The following is a 22,428-nucleotide window of genomic DNA, read 5'->3' as shown; positions in this document are numbered from 1 at the left end:
GACTGTCTCCAATAGCATGCAGTGATTTCCTTTTCTCTAAATAGGTTATATTTACTTCTGTATTTTTGTTCTTTGTATATGAATTCTGTATTTGTATTTCTGTATTCTTTTTCTTAAACACAGCTCTCCAAATTATGGATGTTTCCAGCTGCACATCACCTGGCTGTCTCTAACATCTCTATATGAAAAGGACTTGTGCTCTTTTCTTTCTTCTTATTCTAGACAAGCACCTGCCCTGAACACTGCTGGACCCCAGCTGACGGCCCAGATTCAAAGCCTTACCAGGATTTCATGCTTCGACTTTTGCAGGTCACTCATAACTGGACTATATTTTTAAATCCAAGCAGAAGTGAGCACGTGGTGGTGAGCAGGACCTTTGAGGTTCTTAGCAGGTAGGTCTTGGTGACTGAAGTCTCAGGGAAGCTACTCTGGGACATGTTCCCTAGAGAAGTGTGACCCTTGGGACTCCAGTTATGAATAGCTAGGCAAGTTATGGGCTTGGAGTTGCTCCTTTTGTGTAGCCAGTGAGCATGAGTCTGTGGCAGGCATCAAAACCACAGGTGTCAGGAAGTAAGATTGCAGAACCCATTTTGAAGCAAACTATGTTTTACAGCTGATACTTTAAATTCCTTAATATCATGAAGCTACACAGTGGGGAATTCTAGTTTATCTTAGAATTCCTTTTTCTGTAATGCCACTCCATTTTTAAGTCTGTACTTTTGGTTACTATATAAGTTTTCTAGGCCTGCTTATATAAATACCACAGACAAGTGGCTTAAACAGTAGACATCTATTTCCTCAAGCTGTCAGCAGGGTATGTCCCTCCTGAGGCCCCTCTCCTTGGTGTGTGGATGCTGTCTTCTCCCTGTGTCCTTACGTGGTCATCCCTCTGCATCTCTGTGAGCCAAATTCCTTTTCTTACAAGGATACCAGTCATGTTGGTGTCACTGTTTTTCACTTAATCACCTTTGTGAAGACCTTATCTCCAAATACAGTCACATCCTGAAGTATGGAGAACTAGGATGTCCAGATATGAATTTTGAGGGGGCACAATTCAGCTCAGAGCAGTTACTGAAATTTTAGAGTCTTTATTTTCACCAGGCCACATACTATTGATCTGCATGCTTCTTGTTCCTGGTGTTTTCCCACCATTAGTGACAACCTGACTACCTGTTCTCAGGTTGCACATGACCCTTTTCCAAATTTCTCACATGCGAGAATCGTTGGATTTGCTATTTGTTAGCATGGGCTTCTCAGGTGGTACTAGTGGTAAAGAACCCACCTGTCAATACCAGAGTCATAAGAAACACAGGTTCGACCCCTGGGTCGGGAAGATCCCCTGGAGGAAGACATGGCAACCCATTCCAGTATTCTTGCCTGGAGAATCCCATGGACATAGAAGCCTGGCTGGCTATAGTCCATAGGGTTGCACAGAGTCAGATACGACTGAAGTGACTTAGGATGGGCACAAAGCAATCAGATGTGTGGTGAGGAGGAAGATGGAAAATTAAATGGTTTGAACCACTGTGAACATTCTTGCTCCTGTTCATTGCTGTACTGGTGGCACTGTGGTGAGGCAGGCAATGACTGAGGGAGGCTGAGGAGCTATGTCAGAGGGGCCTGGCTATGTGGAGGCTGTGTATATATTCACGTGGCTTGCCTGTGCTCAGGGCTCCTCATCTGGCAGGTTAGGCACTCTGAGATCGGTTCAGGCTCTGGTTATAGCCATGGGCGACTGGTGTTGGGAAGAAAGCTGAGGGAGCAAGTGCTGATGGTTGATGTCAGGTCTGTTTCCTTTATCAGTGGTATGATATTTGCTTCATTCTTCAGAGAGCCTGTTTCCATCAGTGTCCACGCCTCCCTCCAGCAGACCCAGATTGTTCCTCTTCTGATGACTCATCAGTACCTCCGAGCAAGTGTTGAAGCACAAGTGACCATTGCTGCGGTCATCCTCGCTGGGGTCTACGTGCTAATTATATTTGAGGTAACTTGCATGCCTGCTCTCCTGGGTTTATCTGTGCCCACAGGTAAGTGTATTTTAACATGGTGGGTGCTAGGGATGGGCTCAGTCTTGCATTTGAATCGAATTGAAACAGTGTCTTTCCTAAAAAGTAACATTTCCCTCATTCTAGATAGAAAATTGCTCTGTACTGGAATATTTGCTGAATCTTGGCAGTTGCCATATGCAAGATGAGTTTTGCCAGGCACTAGAAAAATTTTATTGAGAAAACTGAATGTGCACATGATTTTCTCACCCTCGATTTGCTGCTCACCCAGAATGCCCCTGAAGGGACAAGTGTTGAAACTTTCTGAGAATCAGGGTCTGTAAAATGGGCATGTTAAAATACCCCCTATCTGCTTCATAGGATTGTATGCACGATGAGGACCTTGGAGACTTTGGGCTATGTGTGGGGAAGGATTATTATCTGTTATGTTTATCAACTCAGCTAATTAGCCTAATGATTTCATGTCCCATCAATTCAGTGTTTCTGGGAAATTTTAAGTGTGGCTATACCTTCAATAGCATGAAACAAAGTACAGACACTGCCTGACTGGGCAGGTCCATTGTTGTTTCAGTTGTGAAACCAGATTTACAGCAACACACAGATGGGACTTTTGGCTCCACTGGGCTGAGCCTGGAGGATCAGGAGGTGAAGGTGAAAGTAAAGGGGTGTGTTCTCAAAATATGAAAAGTGCCCTGGAGCTTCAAGGAGGTGATCTGAGGGGGGAGTGACCAGGAAAATTCTTGAAATTCCCTGAGGCTGTCTGATCTGTCTGTGAGGAATGTTGGCTTCAGCAGGTTGAGCCCCTAGTTGTCCAACAAGGTCCATCCATGGATTTAGTTGCTCTGTCTCATTTATTCTGGGGCAGCTCTATTCTGTCCCCCCCCACCAATATTATTATTGTTTCAGGGTTCCTATGATCACACACACACACTCTGTGACCAGGCAGAGTCTGGAGGAATCCAGGAGCAAGTTTCTGAGCAGTTTCCTCCTCAAGGAGCCACAGAAAACATTACTTCCTCCAGTGGCATTGTTTAAGGGCAGGCTGCTTGAGACGTAGTGTGCAAGGTTTTTGTTGAGGTGATTTTATAATCACAAAATTAATACACAGAAATCCTCTGCATTCCAATACACTAACAATGAAAAACCAAAAAGAGAAATGAAAGAAAAAACCCCATTCACCATCACAACAAATAGTATAAAATATCTAAGAATCAGTTCAGTTCAGTTCAGTCGCTCAGTCATGTCTGACTCTTTGCAACCCCATGAATTGCAGCACGCCAGGCCTCCCTGTCCATCACCAACTCCCAGAGTTCACTCAAACTCATGAATAAACCTACTTAAAGAGACGAAAGACCTGTATGCAAAAAGCTATAAGACACTGATAAAAGAAATCAAAGAACATGGACAGATGAAGAGATACACCATGTTCTTGCATTGTAAGAATCTGTATTGTGAAAATGACCATACTACACAAAGCAATCTAAAGATTCAATGCAATCCCTATCAAATCACCAACGGCATTTTTCACAGAACTGGAACAAAAAATTTTACAATTTGTACAGAAATACAAAAGACCCCAAATAGCCAAAGCAACCTTGAGAAAGAAAAATGGAGCTGGAGAAACCAGCTTTCCTGATTTCAGACTATACTACAAAGCTACAGTCATCAAGATAGTATGGTCCAGGCACAAAAACAAAAATATCGACCAATGGAACAAGATAGAGAGCCCAGAGATAAACCCATGTACCTATGGGAATCTTATCTTTGGCAATGGAGGCAAGAATATGCAATGGAAGAAAGACTGTCTCTTTAATAAGTAGTGTGCAAAAACTGGACAGCTACATGTAAAAAGCATGAAACTAGAACACTTCCTAACACAGAACACAAAAATAAACTCAAAATTTATTAAAGACTAAAATATAAGGCCAGAAACTATAAAGTTTTTAGGGGAAAACATAGGCAGTACACTCTGGCATAAATCACAGCAATGTCCTCCAACACCTACCACCTAGAGTAGTCGAAATAAAAACAAATGGAATCTAATTAAACTTAAAAGCTTTTGCACAGCAAAGGAAACTGTTCAGTTCAGTTCAGTTGTTCAGTCATGTCTGATTCTTTGCGACCCCATGAACTGCAGCACGCCAGGCCTCCCTGTCAATCACCAACTCCCAGAGTCCACCCAAACCCATGTCCATTGAGTTGATGATGCCATCCAACCATCTCATCCTCTGTTGTCCCATTCTCCTCCTGCCCTCAATCTTTCCCAGCATCAGGGTCTTTTCCAATGAGTCAGCTCTTCTCATCAGGTGGCCAGAGTATTGGAGTTTCAGCTTCAACATCAGTCCTTCCAATGAACTGGGTTCCAATGAACTGGGTTCCAATGAACCCAGGACTGATCTCCTTTAGGATGGACTGGTTGGATTATTTACAGGAAACTGTAAACAAGGTGAAAAGACAGCTCTCAGAATGGGAGACAATAATTTCAAATGAAGCAACTGGCCGAGGATTAATCTCCAAAGCATATAAGCAGCTCATATAGCTCAATATCAGAAAAACAAGCAACTTAATCAAAAAATTAGCAGAAGGCCTAAACGGATATTTCTCCAAAGAAGACATAGAGATGGCAAATAAACACAGGAAAAGATGCTCAACATCACTCATTATTAGAGAAATGCAAATCAAAACTACAATGAAGTATCACCTCACACCTGTCAGAATGGCTATCATCAAAAAATCTACGAACAATAAATGCTGGACAGGATGGGAAGAAAAGGGAATCCTCTGCACTGTTGGTGGGAATGTAAACTGATACAGCCATTATGGAGAACAGCATGGAGATTCCTTAAAGACTAAGAATAAATCTACCACATGACCCAGGAATCCCACTACTGGGCATATACCCTGAGAAAACCACAATTCAAAAAGACATCTACCCCAGTGCTCATTGCAGCACTATTTCCATTAGCCAGGTCATGGAAGCAACCTTGTTGTCCATCAACAGAGAAATGGATAAAGAAGATGTGGTACAATACTCAGCCGGATATAAAGGAAAGGATGTGAATCTGTTGTAGTAAGTCAGAAAGAGAAAGACAAATATCATACATTAATGTATATAAATGGGATCTAGAAAAATGATACTGATGAATCTATTTGTAGGGAAGGAATGGAGTTGCAGACATAGAGAATGGACTTGTGGACAGAGCAGGGAAATGAGTGGGTGGGATGCATTGAGGAAGTAGCGTTGACACATACACACTATAATGTATTAAATAGATAGCTAGCGGGAAGCTGCTATATATCACAGTGAGCCCAGCCTCTGTAATGACCTAGAATAGTGTGATGGGGGAGAGAAGGGAAGCTAAAGAGGCAGAGGAGATATGTGTGTGTGTGTATATATATATATATATATATATATATATATATATGCTGCTAAGTCACTTCAGTCGTGTCCGACTCTGTGTGACCCCATAGACGGCAGCCCACCAGGTTCCCCTGTCCCTGGGATTCTCCAGGCAAGAACACTGGAGTGGGTTGCCATTTCCTTCTTCAAGGCATGAAAGTGAAAAGTCAAAGTGAAGTCGCTCGGTTGTGTCCGATTCTTAGTGTCCCCGTGGACTGCAGCCTACCAGGCTCCTCCATCCATAGGATTCTCCAGGCAAGAGTACTGGAGTGGGTTGCCATTGCCTTCTCCTATATAATGACTAACTTGTGTTATTGTACAGCAGAAGCCAACACAACATTGTAAAGCAATTTTCCTCCAATGAAAAAAGAAAAGAAAAAAAATAAGAAAATATCACATTAGACATGACTGTTTCTCCTAACTCTCAAAGAATCCAGATGTGCACAGGTGGTCTCAGCTGTTCCTACCCTCCCTCTCCTGCTACCTTGCCTTCGCAGGTGGCGCTTGTGGTAAAGAACATGCCTGCCAATACAAGAGACATAAGAGATGTGGGTTCAATCCCTGGGTCAAGAAGATCCCCTTGAGGAGAACATGGCAACCCACTCCAGTATTCTTGCCTGGAGAATCCTATGGACAGAGGAGCCTGGCAGGCTACAGTCCATGGGGTCGCACAGAGTCGGATATGACTGAGTGACTTAGCACACACAGAGGACAGACAGCACTGTGGGTTACTCTGGGATCAGAAATGCCAACACAGCCTAGCTTGGGTGCCATCCCCAAACCACCCTTCCCTCACAGACACATGAATGCACCCATGCTGAGGCGATTTGTTTGGTAACATACAGACCCTGCCAAACCATCACAGGTGGAAACAACAGATGAGTTTGAGAAGAAAGTGGGTGTGCTTGCTCTTATGTGAAGTGCCTTTGACACTCAGACCTCAAAGAGTGATGAGACAACCCCCAGTGAGGTGGCAGCTGGCCCACCCCTCAGACATGGCCCCTGCCTCTCCTACACACAGAAGACCCTGGGCAAGAGGAATAGTCACAAGAGCAGTAGGGTCTGGGGGAGAAAGAGCAGAGACCCTTGTTGCCAGGACCTCCCACACCACTGGCCAGCAGGTGAACCCTCTTTCATTCCTTATGCAGCTTCTTAGGCAAACTGGACCCCTTGATGAAAGGAGATGGTTCATGGCAACATTCTCAAAGGAGACTCCAGAATAGCAATGGGTGCCAGAAGTTCCCTCCAGTGGCAGTGCAGTGAGAAGTGCAGCAGTCGGTGCTCCCCCAAGGTAGGTCCCCAGCTCAGCAAGAGTCATGAGATTCTCTCCAGCTATGTGAGAACCAGGCTCAGTGGGCTCTGGCACCAGAAGGAGAAGGCACCACCCCTCCCTGTAGGGATATGGTCACCTCCTGCTTCCAGCCAGCCTCTCAGCATCTGCACATGTGGTCAACAGGCCTCTGCTCACTGTAATCTATAAGAGACCCAGGCTGCTTCTCACCTGGGCACCACTGAGGCAAGAAGAAGGGGGAGTCTCTCTTCTCATATCCCAACAAGCAGAACAGAGTTCACAACCAAATCTGACTTCAGAGGGAAGGGTGGGCAGTTCACCATGCACAAGGACAAGAATGCATTCACATGGAAGAACAAGCAGGCAAGGTCCGCCACTTTCAAAGAGGCCAAAGCACCCTCTTCCTAGGAGATAAGGGAGGGTGGAAAGAGGACCCACCTGGAAGAGAGTGCAGCAAGCAGAGCACTGTTACTACCTCATAGGCAGACAAGACCCAGCCCAGGAAAATAGGAGCTAGCCCAGGTCTTATACCAGGGCACAGAGAGGTAGGGTGTCACCTCAAGGGACAGCCAGTTCATGCCCTACAAACCAAAAAGTTCTCTAAGTTTTGCAGATGAAGAAAGTGAAATGTGGAGAATTTACTTAGCATCAAAAAGCCGATAATCATCCTACTACATCATGGCAGTAAGAAACAATTGGAAAACACGGCCTTCAATTGGACGCACATTGTAAGAGCTAAAATGCCTATGAAACACAAAGTGGTACTGAATTCAAGGCCCAGAACTGTACCACTTGTACACTGTCCTGGGAATTTTTAGAAACACAGGATTCAGAACCGAAGAACGTCTAGGAAACCCACCACCAGTGTTTCACCTGTCACTGGATCAGTTGGCTCCTGCCATTGCCCTCATGTACTGGGAGGGGATGGGCTCAAGAAGGCACAGGTCCCTCCTTCCATGAGCAGCCCCTCCTTAAACAGAGGTGCTCCTGCTGCTCAGTGCTCCCCAGTCCAGGAGAATTTATATGAGATGACACAAAGCAAAGGCTCCCAGAGCTCACGTGGGGTCCCTAGAGAGCAAGGCACACAAGCAGTGGCATACAGCTGCTTGGGGACAGTGTACAGCAGCCAGCACACCACATGGGCAGAAATGGCAGCCATGGGAATTCCACATATCTTCAGATATTTAGGTAGCTCATTCTTCTGATGAGTCTCCCTGCACTTTATTTATCCTTACATTTACCAAAGTAGCCCAAGGAAGAAGATTAGTCAACCATCTCACGTTCTGAACATTTAAATGTAAACTGGGAGATGATGTCAGCATCATGGCAGCATGAGCTAGCCCTCCTTTTTGTCCTCCTTTTCTGATAGCTAACTAAGCATCCATCCACAAAGAAAAAGTACCTCTGTAGGAGCAGTGAGATTCAAAGGACCTAGGAGGAGCCTCTCCTGCCTGTGCATCCAATAATAAGCAAACATACACTAGCCTAAGCTGTGAAACCAGCAGGAGCCAGCAATGGCAACCTCATCTCTCTTGACTGCTATCAGGGAAAACCTAGACAGTGCTAACCTGAGCAGATACCCAGGAACAGGAGAGAGTCTGTAGAAGCCCAGCCTTTCTGAGAGGAAATTGCAACATATCACTGAAGGAAAACAATACAAGTTAGGACACACTGGAGAGGGTAATAGGACCATGGTCAGCACTGCCCCTCTCCTAAGGCCACACTCCATCAGGCTGAACTAGCTGACAGGGAGTAAGTGCTTGGCTTCCCCAGCTGTGCAGGATGCAGGAAGAGAACCAACTTCTCTCTGCCAGAACCAGAGTACTCAGGCAGGGCATCCATGCCCGCAGGGAGGGAGGTCAGGAAAGAGTCAAGTGAAACTATCAAAGGGCATTAAAGGAAGACATTTCCTGCTGACTGCACTCAGCACTTCAGCAGGAAATCTGATCTTTGACCTGGAGAAGCTCATCCTAGGCTCCCCCCAAGGCCTGCAGCCATCCCTAACTCCAGCCTCCCCCTGTCTCCCCCCACTGCCTTGGTAGTGGCTCCTAGCACATGCCCTCTGTGTGGTGGTGAGAGCACTGTTGATCAACAGTAGACGGAATGCTGCCAGAAAACAGGCCAGCCGTGGGCAAAGGAGAACTGGAGCTATAGCACCATCAGTAGTAGCCCCAATAAAAGGGGCTTGTCCAGCAGCTAGCCTGGTGAGCTGCAGAGCTGGAGAACACATAAAAGCATACAAATTCTGTCACAAGAAGGAGCAAGAAGAGTGCAGCAGGTGTGTCCACAGGAGATCAGAGAAAGTATCCGGTGTAACAGAACAAACAAACAGTATATCCCACCTGAATACAACTAATAAAGATTTGAGGAGATGTCTGCTACTTTGCCGACAAAGGTCCATGTAGTTAAAGCTATAGTTTTTTCCAGCAGTCATGTACAAATATGAGAACTGGACCATAAAGAAGGCTGAATGCTGAAGAATTGATGCTTTTGAACTGTAGTGTCAGAGAAGACTCTTGAGAGTCCCTTACACTGCAAGGAGATCTAACCAGTCTATTCTAAAGGAATATTCACTGGAAGGACAGATGCTAAAGCTTAAACTCCAATACTTTGGCCACCTGATGCAAAGAACTGACTCATTGGAAAAGACCTTGATGCTGGGAAAGATTGAAGGCAGGAGAAGAAGGGGACAACAAAGGATGAGATGGTTAGATGGCATCACTGACTTGATGGACGTGAGTTTGAGCAAGCTCCAGGAATTGGTGATGGACAGGGAATCCTGGCGTGCTGCATTCCATGGGGTCGCAAAGAGTTGGACATGACTGAGCAACTGAACTAACTGACTAACTGACTGCTACTTCAAATGAGAAAGCATCAATGTAAAGCTACAAGGAATATGAAAAATCAAGGAAATATATCATCACCAAAGTTAACAACAGTCATTCAATAAGTTAACTCAAAGGCACAGAATATTGCTATCTAGCTGATAAAGCATGAAAAGTATCTGATGCAGATAACAAAGTACTGGTTACCTGCAGGGAGGGGGTGGAGGCAACATATAAGGGTGGGAGAGTGGGAGGTACAAACTCTTGGGTGTTAAGATAAGCTACAAGAATGTATTATACTATATGAGGACTATTGCAAAAATTTTGTAATAACTGTAAATGGAGTGTAACTTTTAAAATTGTAAAGTAATTAGCCTTCAATTAAAATAAATAAATAAATTAAAAATAGTTATACTGAGGATACTCAATGAGCTACAAGGAAAGACAAAAAGATAATTCAGTGAAATCAGGAAAACAACACTCGAACAAAATGAGGAAATTAACAAATGAATAGAAATCATGAAATAGAAACAAACAGAAATTCTGGAGCTAAAGAACTCAGTGAGGAAGATGGAAAATGCAATAGAACATCAACAGCAGAGCAGACCAAATGGAAGATAAAATGATAAGTGATCAAGAGGAAAGGAACTTTGAATAACCCAATCAGAGGAGACCAAAGAAGAAAATGAAAAAGAGCAAAGAAAACCTTCATTGTCTGTCAGATGTTCATGTAGGATAACTGGATTCTAGAAGGGGACAAGTGAGAAAAGGGGGAAGAAAGTTAATTTAAAGAAGTGATTGCTGAGCTTCCAGTTCAGAATGGCAGAGTAGAAGGGTGGGCACTCATCTCCTCCTGCAAGAGCACCACATCACAACCAGCTGTTGAATAACCATCCACAGAAGGGCACTGGAACCTTCCAAAGGAAAAAAAAATTGATGCCTCACATCCAAAAACAAAGAAGAAACTGCAGCAAGACAGTAAGAGGGACACAGTCACAGTAAAATCAAATCCCATACCTGCTGGGTGCATGACCCACAAACTGGAGAACAGTAATATCAAAGAGCTTTTGCCACTGTTGTGAAGGTTCTGAACCCCACATCAGGCTTTCCAGCTTGATGATCTGACAAAGGGACTGGGAATTCCCAAGGAATTTACCTTGAAGTCCAGCGGGATTTGATTACAAGACTTCCACAGGACTGGGAGAACCAGAGATTCTGGTCTTGGAGGGCACAAACAAAACCTTGTGCTCATCAAGACTCAGAGGAAAGGAGCAGTGACTCCACAGGTGACCGAACCAAAATGACCTGCTAGATTTGGAGGGCCTCCTGTGGAGGCATGGGTCAGAAGGGGGTCACCACAGTGATGGGGGTATTGGCAGCGGCAGTCTGGGAAGGTCCCCCTGAGGTCTAATGGTGACCCTCTTGGAGGTCACCATTAACTGGACCATAGAGTCCATAGACTTGAGGGCTGGGTCTTCTCAGGTCAAAAAACTACAGGGAGGGAGGGCAACCCCACACATCGGCAGATAACTGGATTAAAGCTTTACTGAGCAAGGCCTTGCCCACCAGAGCAAGACCCAGTTTTTCCCACCACCAGTCCCTTCCATCAGGAAGTTTACACAAGCCTCTTAGCCTCCTCCATCATGGGGCAGACAAAAGAAGCAAGAACTACAGTCTTACAGTGACTAAAACTAAAACCATATTACAGAAACGTAATTAACATGAAAAAGCAGAAGGTTATGTCCCAGATGAAGGGACAAGATAAACCCCCAGATAAACAACTAAATGAAGTACAGATTGGCAACCTTCCAGAAAAAGAATTCAGAATATTGATAGTGAAGATGATTCAGGACCCTGAAGAAAAAAATAGAGGCAAAGACTGAGAAGATGCAAGAAATGTTTACCAAAGACCTAGCAGAACTAAAGAACAAACATAAATAAATAATACACTAGAAGCAGGGATCAAGACCATCCCTATGGAAAAGAAATGCAAAAAAGCAAAATGGCTGTCTGAGGAGGCCTTACAAATAGCTATGAAAAGAAGAGAAGCAAAAAAGCAAAGGAAAAAAGGAAAGATACTCCCATTTGAATGCAGAGTTCCAAAGAATAGCAAGGAGAGATAAGAAAGCCTTCCTCAGTGATCAATGCAAAGAAATAGAGGAAAACAACAGAATAGGAAAGACTAGAGATCTCTTCAAGAAAATTACGGATACCAAGGGAACATTCCATGGAAAGATGGGCTCGATAAAGGACAGAAATGGTATGGACCTAACAAAAGCAGAAGATATTAAGAAGAGGTGGCAAGAATACATGGAAGAACTGTACAAAAAAGACCTTCATGACCTGGATAATCACGATGGTGTGATCACTTACCTAGAGCCAGACATCCTGGAATGTGAAGTCAAGTGGGCCTTAGAAAACATCACTACAAACAAAGCTAATAGAGGTGATGGAATTCCAGTTGAGCTATTTCAAATCCTGGAAGATGATGCTGTGAAAGTGCTGCACTCAATATGCCAGCAAATTTGGAGAACTCAGCAGCAGCCAGAAGACTGGAAAAGGTCAGTTTTCACTCCAATCCCAAAGAAAGGAAATGGCAAAGAATGCTCAACTACCGCACAATCTCACATGCTAGTAAAGTCATGCTCAAAATTCTCCAAGCCAGGCTTCAGCAATACGTGAACCGTGAACTTCCTGATGTTTAAGTTGGTTTTAGAAAAGGCAGAGGAAACAGAGATCAAATTGCCAACATCCGCTGGATCATGGAAAAAGCAAGAGAGTTCCAGAAAAACATCTATTTCTGCTTTATTGGCTATGCCAAAGCCTTTGACTGTGTGGATCACAATAAACTGTGGAAAATTCTGAAAGAGATGGGAATACCAGACCACCTGACCTGCCCCTTGAGAAATCTGTATGCAGGTTCAGAAGCAACAGTTAGAACTGGACATGGAACAACAGACTGGTTCCAAATAGGAAAAGGAGTACATCAAGGCTGTATATTGCCACCCCGCTTATTTAACTTCTATGCAGATTACATCATGAGAAACACTGGGCTGGAGGAAGCAGAAACTGGAATCAAGATTGCCGGGAGAAATACCAATAACCTCAGATATGCAGATGACACCACCCTTATGGCAGAAAGTGAAGAGGAACTAAAAAGCCTCTTGATGAAAGTGAAAGAGGAGAGTAAAAAAGTTGGCTTAAAGCTCAACATTCAGAAAACGAAGATCATGGCGTCTGGTCCCATCACTTCATGGGAAATAGATGGGGAAACAGTGGAAACAGTTTCAGACTTTATTTTGGGGGGCTCCAAAATCACTGCAGATGGTGATTGCAGCCATGAAATTAAAAGACGCTTACCCTTTGGAAGGAAAGTTATGGCCAACCTAGATAGCATATTGAAAAGCAGAGACATTACTTTGCCAACTAAGGTCCATCTAGTCAAGGCTATGATTTTTCCTGTAGTCATGTATGGACGTGAGAGTTGGACTGTGAAGAAGGCTGAGCACCGAAGAATTGATGCTTTTGAACTGTGGTGTTGAAGACTCTTGAGAGTCCCTTGGACTGCAAGGAGGTCCAACTAGTCCATCCTAAAAGAGATCAGTCCTGGCTGTTTATTGGAAGGACTGATGCTAAAGCTGAAACTCCAGTACTTTGGCCACCTCATGCAAAGAGTTGACTCATTGGAAAAGACTCTGATGCTGGGAGTGATTAGGGGCAGGAGTAGAAGGGGATGACAGAGAATGAGATGGCTGGATGGCATCACTGACTCGATGGACATGAGTTTGAGTAAACTCTGGGAGTTGGTGATGGACAGGGAGGCCTGGTGTGCTGCAATTCATGGGGTCACAAAGAGTCGGACACGACTGAGTGACTGAACTTAACTGAGAAGCAATCAATAGCAGAATAACTGAGGCAGGATGGATAAAGGACCTGGAGGGCAGAATGGTAGAAATCATTGGCACAGACAGAATATAGAAAAAATAATGAAAAGAAATGAAGACAGCCTAAGAGACCTCTGAGACAACATTAAACGCTCCAACAATTGCATTATAGGGGTCCCAGAGGAGAAGAGAGAGAGAGAAAGGCCCTAGAAAATATTTGAAGAGATAAGACCTGAAAAATTCCCAAACATGAGATAGGAAATAGTCAACCAAGTTCAGGAATCACAGAGAGTCCCAGGCAGGATAAACCCAAGAAGGAACACACTGAGACACATAGTAATCAAACTGACAAAAATTAAAGATGGAGATAAAATATTAAAAGCAACAAGAGAAAAACGACAAGTAACATACAAGGGAACTCCCATCAAGGTATTAGCTGATCAATGGCAACCCAGTCCCGTACTCTTGCCTGGAAAATCCCATAGATGGAGGAGCCTGGTAGGCTGCAGGCCATGGGGTCACAAAGGGTCGGACATGACTGAGCGACTTCACTTTGACTTTTCACTTTCATGCATTGGAGAAGGAATGGCAACCCACTCCAGTGTTCTTGCCTGGAGAATCCCAGGGATGGCGGAGCCTGGTGGGCTGCCGTCTATGGGGTCGCACAGAGTCGGACATGACTGAAGTGACTTAGCAGCAGCAGCAACACAAATTCTACAAGCCAGATATATTTAAAATTATGAAAAGGAAGAGCCTACAACCAAGAATACTCTACCCAGCAAGACTCTTCTTCAGACTTGATGGAGAAATCAAAAGCTTTCCAGACAAGCAGAAGTTAAGAGAATTCAACATCATCAAACCAGCTTTACAACAAATCCTAAAGGAACTTCTCTAGGCAGGAAACACAAGAAAAGGAATAAGACCTGCCAACAGAAAATAAACCCAAAACAATTTAAAAATTTTTTAATACATATAGATAACCACCTTAATCACCTTTCTTTAGAAAGCAGACTGGTGATAGTTGTGGGCATCCAGAGTTTGAAAACTATGATTTATCTATTGTCCTAAATTCCCTGGTGGTTCAGCTTGTAAAGAATCTACCTATAATGTGGGAGACCTGAGTTTGATCTCTGGGTTGGGAAAATCCCCTGGAGAAGGGCATGGCTACCACTCCCCTATTCTGGCCTGGAGAATTCTGTGGATTGTGCAGTCCATGGGATCGCAAAGAGTTGGACACAACTTTCACTTTCACTTTCAATAGGTATGGTATAGAATGGCCAATCTTCACATATACTTATACCAATAAGTCTTCTGTGTGTTTTAAAATCCTGTGGATTAGAGTGAAGTAATGTTCTATGCTTCTTTCCAGATTGTTCACAGAACACTAGCAGCCATGTTGGGGTCCCTTTCAGCATTAGCAGCACTGGCTGTGATTGGTGACGTAAGTTGTAACATTTTGAGTCAAAGGCTTAGCATTTGATAGAATGTCAGCTTCAAAGACCGTCCAATAATTAGGTGTTAGATGGTTAGTTTTTAATATGCTATTTCACATTTCCTGTTAAAGGCATGAACTAATGAACTTTATAGCATTGATGAGCAATTAACGTTTGACTTTATCACACACACCCCATCCTAGCTGAGGAAAAGCTCATGATGGTCAAGTATTCATCCAGGCCATGCACCTGAGCAATGTTAGAGCCAGGCACATGTGCTGTCAGCCCTTGGAGACCAGGGGAGGCCATCCGGGCTGGAGCAGAGGGGTGGGGGACAGTGAGGTTGGGGACAGACATCAGGAGGTCCCCGGAAGTGCATGTCTGTGAGGTGATACTGTCCCCTCAGGATCTGAGCGTGTTCCATCCTGCAGGAACATTGGAATGAATGTAGAGAAGCAAGAGAGGCCAAATACTCTGGAGTTGGAGGCCTGGGGTTGCTTGAGGAGCAGTGCTGAACTGAGCACAGTGTTCCAAGTTGGCACACATGGAACTTGGGACTGAAAAAAAACTGTGGAATTTCAGAGATTGTTCTGAAAAATGTTTCTAAAGGCCAGTCAGTCAACCAAAGAGTAAAAATAATGTGAGATTTTGTTATTTATTTTCTTTTTTAATGGCTAGAATTGGTGTAAACAAACACTAACTCTCAGGGTAAAATGTCCCAGAATCCTAAAACTTACACATAAACCTCTGTTATTTTGATTAATTATTAAGGAGTAGTGTAGTAGTAGTTATTTAATTTTGGAAATAATTGATGTGGCACATGCTTTGTGCTGCAGGAAAATCTCTGGACCACTGTGAAGTCCTTTTTCAATAACCAGACTCTCCAAGTGTCCTCACTTCCCAGTCTGGGCTCCCAGTTCCCCAAGATCCTACCTTCCCTTAGGGACAGGGACAGGCTTAACAAGTCTGCCTTTCTCATTGACAAGTGCGTAGTTTTGATGTTATGATGCTTTGGATCACGACTGTTTTTCAGTAATGATATAATAGGATTTCAAAGGCAAGTGGACAGTGTGATTTTTGTGATTTTTAACTCTGGCCATGAGTGGGTTTTCTGTAAAGTGCACATGTTTACAGCTTATCACCAGGAGGATGATGCCCAGGACTAACTGGCTAATTTGCGGTTTGATTGCAGAGACCCAGCCTGACCCATGTGGTGGAGTGGATTGATTTCGAGACTCTGGCCCTGCTGTTTGGCATGGTAATGACAGTCCTCCCAGTGGGCCTGGGCCCCAAGTTTGCTGTAACCTGGGACTTTCTCTTTTACTGCTGTCACTGCTAATTCTTAAGGACACCGTGCTGCTTGACTGTTAGGGCTTGATTGAGAAGTGTTTGCAGGTCTAGCTAATTTCTCCTGATGAGGAATGGAGTAATTGGTGCTCTGGTTGGTTAGCTGGAAAATTTTAGCCTAAAGCCTCTAACAGAGAAGTAATCTTGCCATTGAGAAAATTTGGCAGTTTTTTGAGTTACTGTCCTTAAAATATAAAATGATATATCTTAAATAAATGAACCATATAAATTTTTCAGTGATTGAAAATGTACCTTTAATTTTATGGATAAAGGAAGAAAGGAAGAAATTGTCCCTAAGTAATAGTTTGTTAATTTACCATATTTTCAAGTGACCACTCTACTGCATGCTATGAAGAGTGTCACCAAATCAATCTGTAGGAAGGGAATTTTAAGACACACTAGTGAGTTAGTGTGGAACATGAGTCATAAACAGATTTAATTTGAATAAGGGGAATTTGACAAGGGTCTGGACAGCAGTGGGAATGGCTCATGTATTCTTGAACAGACCCCACAGCGGCTGAGTGATCTGAAGGAGGGCTGTGCTGCTCTAGGCTTCAATTTGATCCAAAGTAACTGTCTCCTTTGTGGATGCAGTGTGGGATTCAGGTCAGTGCTCTGAATCCAGGCTTTATAGAGAAACTAATGTTTGTATTGGGTTCTGAAAAGTATATAGGGTTTGGATATATGAAAGGAAAAAGAAGGCATACCGGATATCTCATAAGTTTTTGCTATAAAAGAAGCTTAAATGATTGGTGTATTAGTTTTCTGGGATTGCCATAATAAAGTACCATAGACTGGGTGAGTTAAACAACAGGAATGTATTTCCTCATAGTTCTGGAGGCTAACGTCCGAGATCAAGATGTCTGCAGTGTTGGTTTCTTCTGAGGCTTATAGATGATCATCTGCTCAAGTCCTCACATGATTGTCCCTCTGGGCATGTCTGTGTCCTCCTCTCTTCTTATAAGGTCAACAGTCATATTGGATTAGGGCTTCACTTTAATTTGATTATCCTCAGTACAGTTATATTGGATTTTAACAATGAATGGTTTAATTTTTTCTCAGTTGGAATCAGTTCAACAAGGTTCTATATAGAACTTCAGGGTGTGTGTGGTCCAGAGAAAGTCTGTATAACCAGACCCCCATCTTTTTTACCCTGTTTCTTGCCAGTCATCCACCCATGGGACCACTCACCCAGTCCCTGAGTTCCAGTCTCTCTTGGGTGGTTCTGGCAGCAGACATGTGTAACAGTTTCACCACAACAATGGAAGACCACACAGGACCTACCCATTCACATTCGTGTGTAGCTTCCATTGGTGTGAAGCATCACACTCTATTAATGGCCTCACAGTGGCCATTTGGATAGGATGAACAATGATGGTCATTACAGACAAGGCAGAGATTTGTGCTGTTTTGCACTGTTTTTGTGAAACACAGTTTTGGGCCCATTATTTTCTAAAGTACTTTAGTTTACATAATTCTATTGAATTATCACAACAATCTCACAAGGGAATAAGACATACAGAAGTAAGGTGAGAAAACCAAAGTACAGAGAATTAAATAAATTTTTTTGCTCAAGGCTCTGTTTGACTGTTTGCAACCCCATGGACAGCAGCATGCCAGGCTTCCCTGTCCACCACCAAATTCTGGAGTTTGCTCAAATTCATGTTGAGTTGGTGATGCCATCCAACCATCTCATCTGCTTTTGCCCCATTCTCCTCATTCCCTCAATCTTTCCCAGTATCAGGGTCTTTTCCAATGAGTCAGTTCTTCGCATCAGGTGGCCAAAATATTGGAGCTTTAGCTTCAGCATCAGTCCTTCCAATGAATATTCAGGGTTGATTTCCATCAGGATTGACTGATTTGACCTCCTTGCAGTCCAAGGGATTCTGAAGAGTCTTCTCTAGCACTACAGTTAGAAAGCATCAATTCTTCAGCACTCAGCCTTCTTTATGGTCCAGTTCTCACATCTGTACATGACTACTGGAAAAACTATAGCTTTGACTATATGGACTTTTGTTGGTAAAGTAATGTCTCTGCTTTTTAATATGCTGTCTAGGTTGATCATAGCTTTTCTTCCAAGGAGCAAATGTCTTTTAATTTTGTAGCTGAAGTCACTGTCCTCTGTGATTTTGAAGCCCAAGAAAATAAAATCGGCCACTATTTCCACTTTTTCCCTATCTATTTGCCATGACATGATGGGACTGGATGCCATGATCTTAGTTTTTTTGGATGTTGTATTTTAAGCCAGTTTTTTCATTCTCCTCTTTCACTCTCATCAAGAAGCTCTTCAGTTCCTCTTCACTTTCTGCCATTAGAGTGGTGTCATCTGCATTTTTGAGGTTGTTAATATTTCCCCCAGCAGTCTTCATTTCATTGTAACTACTCTTATAAAATTTAAGCCAGTTAAAAAAATATATAATTTAAGTCAGTTTAAAAGTCTTAAAACTTTTAATTGTTGCTTGTGTGAACACCTAGGTGCAAAAGGCCACATTCTATCCTATTTCCTGCCCTGTTTCTAGCTTTGTGACTGTGAGCAAGTCACTTTTCCTCTCTGCCTGACAGTTTCCTGGTCTATAAGTCAGAGAGTAATTATAACGCAGATGTTTACTGTGAAGTTCAGATGGAATGATAATGTACTTTGGGCACATACTCTTGGACAAATGTAAAGGTGCAAATCCTCTAGTAAGGGGCTTGATTCAGAGTTAGTAAGTGGACAACACTCAACAAAAGAGTGAGACGTTTGATGAGGTGGTAGCTTTCATATAGAGGCCAGAGCTCAGATGTGTAAGTGGTCACTGATGTCATTTCAGGATGGTGCTCTGAAACATTCCCTGTCTCCTTTTTCTCTTTTCCCTATAGATGATCTTAGTAGCCATATTTTCAGAAACTGGATTTTTTGATTATTGTGCTGTAAAGGTATGTATGATGTGGCATTTAATAGTCATGTATCAGTTGATACTTTTTTTCTGCCATTACATATTTATAGTGAATAAAACTATGTTTTAAAGCAAATATTTTAAAATTCTGTCCTCCTTTTCAAAATCACTGCTGCAAACCTGAGTATAATTGCTATGCTAAATAAAGTGTCTTTGAGCATCACTTTCAGATTCTCAACAGATAACCAAAGAAGAGGATCAAGGAGACTAGTATTCAAGTTGACTATTTGTGTGATGGTGTTCAAATTGGCAGGTTGAGAGCTATGCACCAAAACTGTTTTGCACTTCAGAGTAAATATTTTAAGTCATCAGTTTCTGATTACTCTGCTTTTAAGTGAAATAATTTCAATGATTACTTTATGACATTGAACATATAAGCATTCATTTTTATAACTGGGACCCTGGGGAATCCTTCACCATTTTCTGACTGGTAGAATTTGTGTTGATCCTATCATCAGAATTGGGAGGAAAAGACTAATGCAAACTAGGGCTGGGCTTGAATTTTTTTTTTGAAACTGAAAAGTTCTTTTAAAAAATTAGTTATTTATGAAGCCCTTTCCAAACTTTGAATGGTAGAACCATGTCGTGATTTTTGCCAATTTTGTGCACTATCTTGCACCTCCCAGGTAGCTATCTGGCCTCTTCCTCCCAATACCTTGGTACTAAAAGCAACCCCTAGATCCCCAAAGATCAGCAGACTCTAGGGTCAGGTGAATCCCAATGTCATAGCCCAGGCTGTCCAACCAAAAGGAGTGTGTAAAAAGATACAGACATGACAGATTGTCACCTTATGAGAGATAGACCATCTCAAGGTACTGAAATGAGAATTGGAAGGAAGGAGTGTAGGCCCGCATGGATTTAAAAGTTCAGGTCCAGTCATTACTGCCTCATCTCAGCAGGTTTAGGAGTTTGTAGGTCTAAGTTTTAATCCACCATGTAGTGTTTATTTAGACCCTTCGTTCTTAGAGTCCCTAATGAAAAGTTGCATCTGTTTTCTGGCCCCATTGGTCCTAGCTTCTTCTTTATTACATTCCAGGCATACCAATTGTCCCGAGGAAGAGTGTGGACCATGATCTTCATGCTGTGTCTCGTTGCTGCTGTCCTTTCTGCTTTCCTGGACAATGTCACAACAGTGCTCCTCTTCACTCCCGTGACCATAAGGTATGCAAAGTGGCCTTGTGTGGACATGAGGCCAGCTGATGGCAGTCTGCGCTGGCTGCCCTCCTCTCACATGATGGGGTCTGACCTGCACATCCACTGGGACTGTGGCTCTGACTGCACAGCTGTGATGGCAGTAGCAGTGGTTGCAGAAATGCCTATAGGAATCAGGACACACAAATGTTTATGTCCTGTGGGACAGAGCATCAGAGGCCAGGAGTTGTACTCCATGGGCTTTATGGGGTTCTCAGCCAGAGAGCAGGAGATGGGGCTACTGTCTTGCTCTGGCAGGATCCTTGTGGGATTATTGGAAGGTTGCAAGACCTGGCCTGGCAAGGCCTTGCAAGGTAACTTTGGGAAAGAGAAATTCAGTTTGATTCCATTTTGCTCCTTTTAATTCCAACCATTTCATTTGTGGGACTGATTGCATGGAGCCTCCTGGGGCTTGGGCTTCAGCCTGTGATTGTGCAGCCCCTTCCAAGGTCATGGACCTACACTTTTATCTAGACTTTATGTCCTTTATTTTAAAGATGCTTCTTAGCATATCATGGTCTTCCCCTGCTTAGACTCAACATGTGCTGGTGCTGGCTGGTTCTAGAGAGACAGAGGTGTTACAGGTATGCCTGGTGGCTTCTGGGAAGCTAGATAGTAAGGACATTTTTCTAAATGTCCTCACTCCAGCTGAGGACAACTCACTTCAGCTGCACTGATCTGGGTTTTCCATCAAAGGAATTAAAACAAGCTAGTGTTCTGAGGATTCTACCAGATAAGAGATTCTCCTGCTTATGAGGCATGAGACTCAGCAAGTTCAATGTCATCAACAAGGGGCTACTTCCAGAGCTCAGGACTAATTCTGGGTGATGCCTTTGGTGTTTGGGAGAGTAGTGACCCTCAGAGGAGGAGTAAGTTAGAATGTGGAGTAGGAAGAGGAGAAGGAAGGGTAGAGAGGAACAGAGGGTTAGCAGCATCCCGTGGATTGGCCTGCAGTGTTATGAGTTAATCTGTTGCCCAGGCTTCTGCAAGCCTGGCTGCATTGTCATGGTCCATGTGCAAGTATGGATTTGAGGGGCAAGACACTAGATTTAGCCTTCTTGCACAGGAGGTGTAGCACCTCTCAGTATCCAGAGCTATAATTCTTCTGAGGGTAAATGGTGGATAAAGCATATGCTAAAACCAACCCTGCCCCTGGACACTTCAGTGGGCAAGAGGCAGTTCACACCTACCACCCTCCAACCAGGGCAGCTCTGCTACTGACAGTGGTTTGAAACCATCTCACAATGTGCCAGATTCCAGCAGGTCACTACACACTCTGATGATGGCACCCTGATTCTCAACATCCCTGAACAGCTTGCATGACTGAAGGCTGTCTCAGCCTTCCTGGGATTTGTTTACATCCTCACTCTGCTAGGAATTGGCTTTGTAATTTTATGTGAGAATCAGTTCAGTTCAGTTGCACAGTCATGTCTGATTCTTTGCTATCCCATGGACTGTAGCATGCCAGGCTTTCCTGTCCATCACTAACTCCCAGAGCTTGCTCAAACTCATGTCCATTGAGTCGGTGATGCCATCCAACCATCTTATCCTCTGTTGTACCCTTCTCCTCCCACCTTGAATCTAGACACCAGGATTCATGGTCTCTGGAGAAGAATTCAATTTGGGGTCAATAACGAGGCTTGATCTCTCAGAGCTTATGTGTATTTAATAAAGTTTTGTTAAAGTGTAAAAGAGATAGAGAAAGCTTTTGACATAGACATCAGAAGGGGGTAGAAACAATACCTGCCTGCTAGTCTATACCTATCAGTGAGTTCTTAATTAGAGAAAGGAGATGATTCAAAACTCAGAGTGGCACCAGGTCTTTCAACCACAACATACATTTTGAGATAACATTGGCACCAGGTGAATCATCCCAGGCCACAAAACGATCGACATGAATTTTGAAGAAAGGCAGGTTTCCAAGTAAATATATAGTTTCATTAACATAGATTAGGAGAACAGTGTATCAGTAAAATATACAAGTTTGTTGAGCCCTGATAGGTTTTGAGTCTTAAGCAGAACCGACTTGAAGAGAGAGTCTAGGGTAAATGCATAGTTCATTAACATAGCTTAAGAAGAGCATTTCCATAAGAAAAATGCATTGGTTAGCTCAAG

General features: G+C 43.3%; 1 protein-coding gene across 4 annotated transcripts in view; it reads left to right on the top strand.

The window, feature by feature from the left end:
* Positions 1–22,428, top strand: part of OCA2 (OCA2 melanosomal transmembrane protein) — a 343,267-nt gene that overhangs the window by 91,231 nt on the left and 229,608 nt on the right. For 2 of the 4 annotated variants that reach the window (XR_011254446.1, XM_069576815.1), the window contains exons 8-13: positions 310–392; positions 1,831–1,984; positions 14,776–14,847; positions 16,032–16,097; positions 19,046–19,102; positions 20,159–20,283. Coding sequence is in view for 2 of the 4 variants with exons in the window: in XM_069576815.1 (XP_069432916.1) it covers positions 310–392; positions 1,831–1,984; positions 14,776–14,847; positions 16,032–16,097; positions 19,046–19,102; positions 20,159–20,283 (557 nt within the window). In the remaining 2 variants the exon portion in view is untranslated. Of the gene's footprint in view, positions 1–222; positions 393–1,830; positions 1,985–14,775; positions 14,848–16,031; positions 16,098–19,045; positions 19,103–20,158; positions 20,284–22,428 lie in introns of all 4 variants that reach the window. The other 2 variants (XR_011254445.1, XM_069576816.1) reach the window with 1 other exon arrangement.

Source organism: Ovis canadensis, chromosome 2 (genome assembly GCF_042477335.2).
Source record: "Ovis canadensis isolate MfBH-ARS-UI-01 breed Bighorn chromosome 2, ARS-UI_OviCan_v2, whole genome shotgun sequence".
Taxonomy (NCBI): domain Eukaryota; kingdom Metazoa; phylum Chordata; class Mammalia; order Artiodactyla; family Bovidae; genus Ovis; species Ovis canadensis.
Note: the sequence above shows the minus strand (reverse complement) of the source record. Positions and strands in the feature narration are given on the sequence as shown.